This window comes from Notothenia coriiceps, unplaced genomic scaffold, assembly GCF_000735185.1.
Source record: "Notothenia coriiceps isolate Sejong01 unplaced genomic scaffold, NC01 NC01_scaffold00004795, whole genome shotgun sequence".
Lineage (NCBI taxonomy): Eukaryota > Metazoa > Chordata > Actinopteri > Perciformes > Nototheniidae > Notothenia > Notothenia coriiceps.
In genome coordinates this window covers 358,049-371,150 of record NW_011337496.1, presented here as the reverse complement: position 1 = coordinate 371,150, position 13,102 = coordinate 358,049, and the positions used below count along the sequence as shown (strand labels likewise).

General features: G+C 41.0%; 1 protein-coding gene across 1 annotated transcript in view; it reads right to left on the bottom strand.

Annotated features, from left to right (window-relative positions):
* Positions 1-13,102, bottom strand: part of anks1aa (ankyrin repeat and sterile alpha motif domain containing 1Aa) — a 64,240-nt gene that overhangs the window by 47,798 nt on the left and 3,340 nt on the right. Inside the window, exons 2-3 of the mRNA XM_010767827.1 lie at positions 5,144-5,224; positions 4,484-4,640 (exon numbers count right to left, since the gene is read on the bottom strand). Coding sequence (XP_010766129.1) covers positions 4,484-4,640; positions 5,144-5,224 — 238 coding nt within the window. The remainder of the gene's footprint in view (positions 1-4,483; positions 4,641-5,143; positions 5,225-13,102) is intronic.

Sequence of the window (13,102 nt, the reverse complement as noted above, 5' to 3'; positions counted from 1 at the left end):
CCTGACAGAAGCACATACCATGCAATACCTGTCTCAATATGAGCATACCATATATGCAGTATATACACAGTTTATTCTGATTTATTCACAACTTTATTTGAATGTATCCAGGGTTACATAGAGCACATGGTGAAGTTCACTTGAAGGGCAAAGCCCCCTGACATCTGAGCCTGGGTCAGAGGAAGTGATCTAAACATATATTGCATTAGACATGTGACCTATATATGAAAATGAAGCCTTGGTGAGAGGTCGCGTGATGTGAGTCCAGGCAGACTAGGGGCTATATCTTATTAAGGAGTAATACAGACTGTATGTTCATTAACATAAAAGAGGTCAATCAAGATGTTCATTAGGCTACACAGAAGCCTGAGCTCCTATACAATTTAGTTTCATATTACATGAGTTTCAACCATTTCAAATGTTAATGTTAAATATCGAGTCCAACTGTCCAGATAACAGATTATGATACTGATTAGATCATCATACACCCATCATTCCTTACATGAGATTATTCCTCATGAAAAAAATACAATATGGCATGAGAGGGAGTTAACTAGAGCTGCAACTGAGGATTATTATTTATTGTGGAGTAATCTACAGACTATTTTTTATTGTCATGTTATTGGAGTTGGATCTAGAAAATGTAAAGCTTGAAAAATTACTTGAACGATGAATTTATGTAGAGCTTAAACAACAAGTCTATTATTTAATCTAAACTGAACAACTACACATTTCTCATCTACTATTTTGATAATTTAATGATTATTTTGTTTATTTTTCAAGTCCTTCAAATGTGATAATGTGCTGCTTTATTTCGTTTTTTTTGTTCATCTCGACAGGAATTAGTTTTCCTTTTTGTAACTGACTAATCAGTTACAGAACCAATCATTAAATGTTCAGTTTCTACAACTTGGTATGAACTAAACCTGCATAAACCCAGTGTTCAGATGGTGGGCCCAGTCCGGGTCAGGCCTGCAGTCTGAGTGGATACTTCTCCTCTCCCGAGGCGTTTGAAAGATTAAAGCGGCCAACCAGCCCCCAAAACTATTAGTAGGAGAGAGCACAGAGACATAATGAATAAACATTGGTCTGGCTGTCTTCCTGGACCAGGATGACGGTGAATTGGAATAATAAGTCCACTCTGATTCCTCCGGTGTCTCTGAAGCCTCGTCCATGACTCCCAGACTCACTTTCAGCCTCATCACACAGCGCTAGGCTCACTCTGCACAAACACCACATCTCTCCACTGGGCCACTCACCACCACTGTACCGTGACACTGTTACTATGACAACGTCCCACCTCTTTCTCTCCTCAGCAACGCAAGCACAAACCGGGAAGGTGGGGAGAAGAGAGGGACGAGCAAACACACCCATTTACACACTCACATACAGACAAGCATGGAGTGGAAATCTTTCTTTGATGCTAATGCAAAGAGACTGGTACACTGAAAACCTCTTCATCTTCCTCCTCTTCCTCTTCCTGACATGGCTCTCTGGTACTGGAGTGTGAGGAGAGGGGAGGCAGGATGCACCCCGCCCACCAAATCACATGATCAACCATGGCCACATCCAGAGCATCCACACTGCATCCATCTTTCTGATTTATTCATAACAAGGCTTCAATAATTCAGGCTTGTGACCAGGTAGTGCTCCCCAAACTATCCTGAAATGTTTACATTAAGACATCATCTATAATCTCAGCAAACTATAACAAGACTCAACGTTAAATTCATAAAATGTACTAAAATGTCAAAGACAGTAAGACAATCATTGCAGGGAAATTCATACTCCAAAATAGAGCTGCATTAAAGAAAGCCAGCATTCCAATCCAAACGCTAAGAAGATTAGTCCAGGGGAAATGCGACAATGTTCAAAAATAGTGTTCAGCTTTATCTACAGGCCGGGGTGGGTTTCCAGCTCTGCCAGCTGAAAGGAAAACATGAAGCGACCAACATGTTAGCACCACTCACTGCTCCAGCTGTGAAGCTCTGCAGTGTCTGCTGAACAGATATTCTTCTCATGTAGACGCACTTTGATTGGGGCTTTCCTTGAATGCAATGAGCATGTGAAATATAAAGAAACTGAACTTGCTATGCACTCCAGAAAAGATAGATACATAAAAGATAAACAGTAAAAGCTGGGTCTGTTCCCAGGGGGACTAAACTCTCTATTTACCTTAGACGGTAAGTAGCTTCATACGTTTCTTTCTTTGTAGAAGTTTGTTCCCTCAATCTGATTTCCTAGGGTTTCCTACGTTTTATTTTACTCCTAAACTTTAGAATATCTGCATTGGTACAATAGAGGTAACATTATTATTTGTTTTGGTCTATAGCCATGCTAGCAGCTCTGATATGATCAACGGTGCTTTTAACAGGATGCTAACATCAGCATGCTACATGCAACATGCTAACATTTGGCAAGGGTTACCGTGTTCACTGTCTTACTAGTAAAGCAGGTTAGCATGCTAACTAGCTAACTTAACACCAGCAACGGTTAAGGTTGCGACCCCCCATCCTGTTGGAAATATTAGTATTTGACTATTTATTTGTATTAGACTTGATGTTGCATTATAGGGTGTGTGTACCAAACATCATCATAATACATCCAATGGGTATACAGATATTTCTTTTAAAACTTCAACCTCATGGTGCTAAATGAAAGGTCAGTATGATTCATCCTCAGCAAACCATGAATGTTTCCATAACATAATTTGTGTTTCTTCTCTCTCTTGAGCCATGCTGCTAACATGGCTGAAAATAAAAATAAAAATGTTGTTAGTTATAACTTTGTGTAATGTGTTTAACATTGTGTTTCTAATGTTTAATATTAGAAATGGGTTTTGTAGCTAGAAGTTGAGAAAAAAAAAATCTATAAATTGCAGCACTTCACAAATCTATCGTGCACTCAATTTGCAGCAATGCACAATCAATTATTATATCGCAGTAGATACTTCCGAGGACTTCCTGTAAGCTTCTCCATTTGTCAACTTTCCACTGTTTATCTTTTTAATACCATAATGATCAGTCTAGCTTTAATTGATAGTGTGGTCTGCTATTAGTCAATATGTTCTCCTTCTGTTGGCTGTGTGGTGCCAACAACTTTAATACTTCAGCTGCATATTATACAATGTGCTTTGCTCAATTTTTAACACAACAAGCATAAAGGACATCTAGCCTCACACATCATCCCCTGTATGTCCTCTGCCCCTCAGAGCAAAGACAACTGCTGAACTTTAAAGGGCATTTATTTTTCTAAAGCCTAATTCCTGACCCTGATTAAAAGGTTGGTACAACAGTATTGTAACATGTAGAAAATAGATTATGTAGTGAAGGGCATATCAGACATGTTACATTACAATAAAGCGGAGTAGAAAGCCAGAGGACAGGGATCTACCAATGGAGAATGAAATGAAAAGCTTTCCCATATATCTGCGGCAGAATGGCCAAAGAAAGCAGCAGCAGCAACCCAAACCCAAGCACAGCGAGCCAACACAGCAGTAAAGCAAAGAAGCACTTCAAAAAGGAAATGTTTTCACGCAGCACTCTGTACACACCTTGGCATTAATATATGGGTCAAAGGGCCCACAGCGTTTGAACTCTTTATGGTCTACAGAGCTCTGGGAGGGAGGAAGAGAAGATAGGCCAATGGTTTTGGTTCAGACAAGCAATGAACAAATGAATGATCACAAATTAGTCAAACTAAATAAAGAGACAACACAAATCAGGGTGAAGTTAATACACAATCAGATGTCATGAACAGGCAGGGAGAAATGACACAAAATAAGACACATATCATTTTTGAATCTAGCTTATGTGATCATTTGAGCGTGTCTTGTTTGATAGAATTATCCAGATAACATTTGTGGAGCTCATTGAGTGTCATTTCTCCTTATCCTAAAAAAAGGCCAGAGGTGTTTGTGCAGTAAGCAACCAAACAAAATATGAATATGAGTTAAAACAGTTAAAATGGTTAGGGGCAAACAAGCACTTCTCACACTGGCATGGCGTCAAAGCACAGTTTCACAGCATCACAGTAGAAGTCACACTCAAGATGCATTCCAGTTAATGCACTCTGCTCGCAGACTTTTCAACATTCATTTTGTTTAAATACAGTACAGACCATGCCATGCTGAATTATTATTACATCTGGAAATATCTCTTATCATGTGGCATTTCTTTAGCAAGAATGATCTCCCTACAATGTTGATAAATTAGTAACTTCCTATAGCGGTTGACTAAATCATTGACAGTAATTACAAAACTACTACCAACAAATGTGCAGAGTGTTCTGGGATTATTAACCAGGATCTAAAACATCTTGAAACAAACTCTGAAAAAAAGGAAGAGCAACATTTACTGACATCATTTCACAACTCATGATATTATCAGCACAAACCAAAAGTGGAACCTTATGAGTAAAACCGAGAGACCAAGACACACGAACACAGAGAAACAAACACAGCGGATCAAAGCAGCAGGCAGACCTGCTCGTTGAGTTTTGGATGTGAAGGTCCTTGGTGGATGAGCAGTTTGACGATATGTTCATCCCCCTTCCACGCAGCCAGGTGGAGTGGGTAGCAGCCCTTATTGTCGGCGATGTTGGTCAAGGCCTCGTTTCGTAGCAGCGTCTCCACCACCTCGCTGCAGACGAATGAAGGGACAGGGCAAAGGGTTTATAACCACACTAATGAATACACACTGCCTTAGCAAACTGAAAATCAATAGCTTTAAGTTTTCCCAGTGGGACAGTTGTCTCAAATACCTTATAATGCAGGGCATAAAGAGAGGAGGGGAAACTAGCAGTGGGCGCTATGAAGAAAAATCAAATATGGCAATATTTTTTACCAAATCCCACGATGTTGTAGAGTTGACTATTGATGCTTGGACTAAATATATTGACACAATGAACATTTGGATATTTAACCAGCAGTTATTTGGAAGTGTGTAAAGTTAATACTATAAAAGCTATAAGTCTGATACATTCAGAATCACTTTCCAATGAAAAAAACTGGAAAAGACAACACTTAAAATATCCATAAATCAAGGACAATATCTAGTCTTATGACAGGATATTGATGTCATATTTATATATTGCCCAGCCCTAGTTTCTGTTAATTCCCCAGAGTTATACATCACTGATATACCTGTGTCCGTTGAGAGCGGCGTGGTGGAGAGGGGAGTATCCAGTGCTGTCCACACAATTCACATTGGGGCCTCTCCAGATACTGTTAAGAATAGAAAGGATTGTTAGGCTTTCAAAACACAACACACACTCGCATGCCAAATAAACACTGGCCTATCCCTCTGTAAAGTCTTACTGTCGGTGTGACTGATTGTGTTGTGATTGCTATCTCAGGGCCCCTGTCCTCTCACAGCAGCCCAAACACACAGGTGGGGGCGTACATTCATGACCTCTCCCTCTTTCTTTCTCTCTATAAAAACATGTGAAAGGACAGGAATGAAGAAACAGAAACCAGCTGCAGCGTCAGGAGTCCAGGAAGTCAAAGAGAAGCTATCAGTGCCAAGCAGCAGCCAAGATGAGCTAATTGTGTCTCTTTTACAGTAACTGCATGACACCTCGCCTAGTTATTCTTGGCAAAGCAGAACAGGCTTTTTGTTATGCAGTAGAAGCAACAACAAACAAACCATCTGGACGGAGACATCAAGCGTTAAAGGGGTAAAGTGTAAAATAGGCTAGCATTAGCCCAGCAGTCTCTTTCAGCTGTCGGATCACATAGGTTTGTTTCTTTTAATTTGCAAAGAGCGCTGTGGTGAGGAGGAAGGAGAATGGTGATGGAAGGGGGGGTAGAGGGAGATGGAGGGAGTCATTTAAGAGGCTAAAGGATGCCTGGTGAGACAGAGTGCCAGGACTGTGATGTGAGGCTCTCTAAAAGACCTCAACACATCCTAAATAAATCATGGGACACGGAAATCCCAGCACGAGTGAACCAAATATCTAAATATATATATATATATATATAATATACTAGACTCCTGGTACTAGGATGGGTTAAAAGCAGAGAACAAATGTCACTGTGTGTGCTCTGCATGTGTGACCATTAAAGAGGGTTTCATCCCTTCCAATATGTATTATATTATTAATATTCACCAAACAGAAAGCGAATGGGAGTAAAAGCCGTGGGCCTCACAGAGAATCAATCATGAATGGGGGGGGAAGATGAAAAAAGTCTTATTTTACGATTTACATTGCATTGGATATATTATAGAACGCTGCGTCAAATCCAACGCAAAATACTGATTTAAAATTAGGATAGCTTCATAAATTATGAGTGACTTGGATTTTTAAGTTATTTCTATGAATAAAGCCTTTGGAGGGAAGTCTAGGAGGAAAAAGAACAGCAGTGCGGGTGATTTGCAAATCCTTTCAGAGTGAAAACAAAACTCCAGGAGATCCAGGAGTTAAACAGACTCACATGAACACTATACATTGATCCATGTGTCAAAGGTGTGGCAGCAGGATGCTCAGCCTCCTCATGTGAGCTTTAGTGCTACTGTGTGAATGTGTTTCACACACATTCGGCTCGTTTTTGTCGCAGTAATGGCTGTTTTCCCCCCCTAAAATACATCTCCCATAATAGCTCTCAGAGCAGCCTGCAATTACACAGTCAGAGCCGTCTCATTAAATAAGTGTCTTGGAGGACTCCATAGCCTGCAGAACAATGACGCTGAAGGAGCACAGACACACAGGGATGCATCTCTCTACTAGTCACAACCTAAGCCGTTTATTTAGTTCAGCAGGCCTTCTTGGTCTCATCTCAAAAAGTCCGGCAAGCCGTGAAGACATGGGGCATCAAAAGCAAGACGTGCTAGGAGGAAATACAAGAGTGGGAAATGTGGATGGAGGAAATGCTGGGAATTGATATATTTCTGTCAGTGAGGGGGGAAATGTGTGAGTTGCGATTATGTCAGATATTAAGGCATGACACAAACACACTTCCTCTCCATTCTTGCCGAGCCAGTGACTACATTTGTAGTTACTGTATAAGTACTGCTGGACTGCCTTGGTATGCAATGGACGCTGCAAACATCAAAAGGAAAAACTCGGACAGAAACAGACCTCTAGTTGCTGTCCTAGATAAAGAGTTATGTAACGGCTTACAGCAAAAAAGCCTATAAACAAATGAACATAAACATGAACAGAGCGGCCAGTATGAATGAAGAATTAAAGAAATTCGGGCAGTAAGGACTAGAAATGCAAGAAATCACGCCATGGGTGAGAGAACATAATTACGTGTCAGAATTAGGTCATTTACTTTGTGCTTTATTGCAGTACAAATGTCAACCTATCTTGTGTTATGTCTTCTCCTTACTAAAGTATCTGCACAAGATATAATTCCCTTCAGACAGATGGATCATGAGACACGTTGCAAGATTATATCTGACATTCAAGCAAGTCAGCAATTTAAAAAGAAAATCTACAATAAAGGTTAACATGTATGATGCTTTTCTGCAGTCATGATTCTGATCACAGCCAGAAGTTCTAAAAATGCCACTCACAGACACAAACATTGTGTCACATCAGCCACATGAACAAATATGAACACTACAGGGGTGTAATGCATCACAAACCACAGCATGATATCACTCTGGTTTCTAATATCACAGCTCTAATCTGGGACATGGATGTTAATTAACGCAATCACAATCATCTGCATGCAGAGGGAATAAAGATGTCTGCTCATTGCAATTATTCACCGTCATGAATGCTATAAGCACCGCTGCCTGTAGGAGCAGTTTTAAGTGCAATGTCCTCTGAGCATTTTAGCAGCCTGGCACCCAAGGGCATGAGTCAGAGTGGTGCTCCACAATCCTTCATCCTCTTACTACGGCTCACAACCAACCTAACTGAGGGACAGGGCTTAGGCCCATGGCGGGGCAACGGGCAAAACAGAGCTGATTTGGTTTGGGAGGGGGCACATTCATGCTAACTGACTGAGGAATTCCGGTTTGAAAGGCTCAGCTAATCCTTAATTTCCCTGAGGGAATATCAACGGGATGAAGCTGGAGTTTGAAAAAGATTCTGGGGGGCTGCAATTCTGTGTTGTACAAAGCCCGGCCGGTAGCAACGAGGAGGACGGATAATAACATGTCCCCTCTTTTATGTGTTCTCTGCATTAGTCTGCTGGTGTTAGTCACACATACTGGAGGCATTCGGAAAAGACAGTAATTTCCAAAATATGTGTGCTTGAACATAAATCTCCACTGTGTTTTACTCTGAAGTCCAAATGTCATGGAGCAGTCATTACATGTGCAAACAGATGAATCTGTTCTGAGTTTTTCAGCCTTGTTATTCCTCAAACCACGTAAATAAACTATCAACTCAATTGGCTTAATAAATAGGGATCTCTCAGTTTCATAAAATCAAATCTTTATTGATAATTTGAAGATTCAAATCCACTAATAATGGACTGGTAAGCATGTAGAAAATCAGAAATGCATCATATGATAATAATGATTGATAGCTTATCTTTGCTAAATATTATGACTAACCAGATTAACAACTTTCAGAGCCTTACAGAGCAAATACTTAGTGCACAATTTGCATCATGCGTCAAAAGGTTGACTACCAACAGCAGGTATTTAAAATGTTTCTATTTCCCAAATGTCCTACAATATTTCCGGTGGAGCAAAAAGTCATGATACATATTTACATATTTATTTATTAGGCTTGGGGAACAGGCGAGGCAAATTGCAGTTTTAGGATGATGCCAATAAGAACCCAGGTGAGTTTGAACCAGGTGTCAAATAAACAGATTTGACCCTGCAGCTATTAGCAGTGTGACCACACCGGGGATTAGTCTAGCTCAGGGCACCGAGCCCAGCAGTGACTGGCGCATATCAGCTGTACCGTCGGGGAAACTGTGCTTAATTATGCACCGCTGGCGGGTGGTGGAACCAGATGCCCCACAGCCAACCAGAGCACCCTCTCATCAGCAGCGAGTGAACCATGCCATAGTCCCAAAGGCCTGCAGAGGGGTACACTCAATGAGCTCAAATCAGTGAAAAGACCATGTTGGGATCTAAGAACTACAACTGTAACAATTCACACTCCTTATGAAGGGTTCTTCTGGACCTGATTAAATGGTAGCACATATTATAATGTTCTGAAGCAGTTTGACAAGTTTAGGCAGCACAGGAAATCAAATTACGCAACAAAGTCAACATCTATGACACAATGGTAAGAAGACGTCAACAAGTATACCACTAAAATGTGCTAAATGTACCTTTCTTCTTGAAGTTGAATGCCTTTAAAATGTATATTTATCGATGTATGAGTATATATGATTTTCTAGAACTCTATACAATTTTAAGTTGTTTTTTTTTGCTATCATTTTAAGTTATAGCAATCCATCCTGGGTAGACTTAAATGACTGTGTAAATCCATAGTTGTGAAAACATTTCACCCAAAAGAACAAATGTCAAATTCAAGAAGCACAAGATTATATAAATCCTAATAATAAATCCTCCTCATTGGCCATTAATGTGTGTACAAACTTTTCTTGCCAATCCACCCAATAGCTGTTAAGATATTTCTGTCTGGATCAAAGTAGCGACTGTCATTGTAATACTTAGAGCTGTGCTGCAAGCGTGGTTAAAAAACTGCAAAAAAAAATTCAGGAATCTTTGAGGAAATGATCCCTCAAAATTGGGAAAATAATTACATTTTCTACAGTTAAAGGTGGGGTAGGTAAGTTTGAAAAACCGGTTCGAGATACACTTTTTGTTATATTCCATGGAATGCTCTTAACATCCCGATAGCAATGAATATCTGAAGTGCTTTGACAAAAAATCCATAACAAAATGTCATCTGTGGAAGCAGTAGCGCTGTAAAAAGCACGACCAATCATCTGAGCCGGCCCGGCTAAAGTAACTGGATGGCCTACCTGCCTGTCAGCCTTCCATCTGTGCACAAACTTATCTCGTGCCCTCATTGGTCATGTGCGCGTTCGTGTGCGTTGGAGGAGGGGCTCTGTAAGGAAGTGGCAGATTTGTTCCGGTTGTGTATTTTCTAATTCTAGCGCACTCGAGCTGGTTTCTCCAAAATTACTTACCCCACATTTAACAATCCCATAAAATGCCATGAAGCTACTAAAACATAATAATCTTCTTTACGACTACTACTAGTTAACAAGTTATAAAGGAAAAGAACATATTTTATTAAAAACTGCAATATGGAGGCTCATTTTCCAATTTGATTGCAGTTAAAAGCTTTAATAAAGCCTGATTGAGTCTTCAATGGCTCATAACACATCATAGGGAGATTCACAAAGAGCGAATGTGTGGCAACAGAAGGTGTGAAGAAACTGTGTATTCCCACAGATCAGACCAGTCCAATGGGCTCTAGCTGAATCAAAAAGATTGGGCTTGAAAATCAGTGCTGGCAGGCTGAAACGTTGAATATAGAAGAAAAGCAATCGGGGAGAATCGGATGGAACGAGAAAAGAAGGGATCAATCACAGCCTGTTTCACAACAAGTTGGCATTTCCCACACCGACTTCACAGCAGACGCCTCAGCACACAGACACAGATTTCACTGGCGTGCTCTGAGCATTTTACTTAAAAGAGCAAGCTGATGTGCATTTTCTACTGAAATCTTGCCGGATGGATGGGCAGTTTATTTTTGTTATGCTGACAACCTACTTCTTAAAAAAGCACACAACATCTGTCTGATCTAGTTTGCTAGGTTTAAGATTTTGGCAAAAATAACAACTAGTTTGCTCTTTAACTTTTTATCAGCAAAATCATTCTTAGACAAAGAATTTTTTTAGATCAAGTGTTCATGACTGTTGGTGATATGCTGCACGATTATGAAAGTTTGTGTGTTTCCCAGTTAGTCTGTTGTCAATCTGCTTAGTCATTCTAAGGCTATCATGTCTGGACTTTGCACTAATATCAAAGCAAGGGGATTTTGGATCATTTGTTTCCTGTTTGAACATTTTGAGGGCAGCAGAACCATTACTCTGGCTCCAAGTACAACATGTTTGAAGTCTGAAGGTGGAGTGGAGGTTGGCGTGGGCCCAGCAGGTGGGCAAGAAGACTGCTGAGAGCAGCGCAGAGGGGGAGAAAGGACGACGCCAGCCAGCAGGCCAGACGGATGAAAGTGTCTAGGTAGGTGGCTGCTAACAACCAGCTAACACACATAGGGCAGCACAGGGCGAGAGGGAGGCGGGGCCTGACGTCTCTGCTCACCGTGGTACCTCGTCCTACAAATGGGTTCAAACAACAAAACCAAAAGATGCATCACAACCACAGCAGCCCAATCTTTTACATTTGTCCATTTGTTATTATAGGGGTTCCAGCGAGTGGGGTGAACCAGAGTTTACATAAACAAGAACACATACTGTTGGTGTGTCATTGCGTTGCTGTGCTGGTCATACACAAGCAAAGGTCTGTTTATTTTCACACAGGAAGCACAGATAGATGGAGACTATAAATAAATAAATAAATAGAGAACCAAGAGATACAAATGAGTAGTAATTGCTACGCCCAATAATTGGTCAAATCATTGTTGTTTGACATGATTACAGCCAGGATATATCTTAAGTTTCTAAAAACTCCTCAGAAACAAAACTCATTAACAAAGCCTTTTTTATCCTACAATCATTAGCTTCAATTAAAGGCGGCTACATGCTATTAAGGGCACTTTATGTGTCCATTATTGCCAATTCCCCCCCACACCCACATATGTGGAATTCATCACAGCTACTAATGTGTGCTTCCGCCTGATTCCTAACACAAACATGGGCCGTAAACATAACGCGCAAAGCAGAGCATCCCAAACTCAGATGCTCCAGGAATGCTAACATGCTGGTTTAGATTTCCCAGCTATCACTGCTCCCTCCTGGGTTGAACCAGCTATGGTTTCTTTTAGTTCAGAGGTCACCGTTGATGAAATGTCACTGCCAGTCGTGCTGTTTGCCCAGCCCTAAGCTAACTAGGAATGATCTGAGGCTCTCTACTGTAAACGGGATAGAAAGTGTCTTGTTAGCGCTGTCTGCCTGCACGAGCAGCAGGCAGTGACACAGTTTGCATGACTTTGATAGCTACTATAAAACCCAGCTACAGACTGAGGGTGTCATATTCCCGCTGTGTGCCTGTCATCTGCAGACACTCCATCCGAGGTCCTGCAGTGCACCTTCACACTCATTGAATTCTACATGCACAATAACAGAATCTCCAGGGAAATTTTGTTAAAAGGAAAATAGGGACAGGATGTGCTTGTTTTTGTGCAGCGGATATTTCCTTCGGCTGACACCAGTCACACAACATGGGTCTGCCTGGGATGAGCCAGAAATTGTGGATGTAATGGGATGGAATGATCTGGAGTCCTGCCTAAGCCTCTTAAAATACTGACCAAGTCAACACTGATAGAAATGCTTTCCTCGCTAGCATTAAGAGAAAGGAATCGCATGTTGGGGAGAAAATACATTTCAAGAGGATGTGAATATCTAAAGCGGATTTTTATCACCAAATATTGCAAAAGCCCCACACAGCAGACTCGACAAGTAAGACACTCGACCACAATAGGTGGTCCAGGTCAATGCAAATGACAGCTCGATTTTCTTTGTTAAACTAAATAGGTACAGAAAGCTCCAGAATGGTCTTTGGGACTGATATGAATATGAAAAGACACCATTCCACGCTTTGTCAGTGGGACAAAGGACGTGGCTGTGGAGCTGGGAGACGAGTCCTCATCTGGCTAAGCTCTCAGAGCGTCTGTCCAGAACTCCATGCATTCCTCGGTTAATTTCCCCTCAGTGGGCCGGCACTTTCTCTGCCAGGGACCTGTCTTACCTCCGGTCTGACCGAAGCAGCTGTCCGTGTTTGGACAACGTTATCCAGGAAGTGCTAGAGAAGAACTCTTCCTGTAGACCACTGGGATCAAAACGGGTCATGGGGCCTAGCAAAAACTATGATGGGGAGTAGCGCTGCATGATTATGAATAGATAACTAATTGCACTTATTTTGACATATATTGCAATTGTGATTGGATTTGCAATATTAGAGGGAATGATCATTTTAAAACATTATCATTGAAAAATAGATTGAAATTATCATGGTGTGCTTTTTTTAAGACAAAC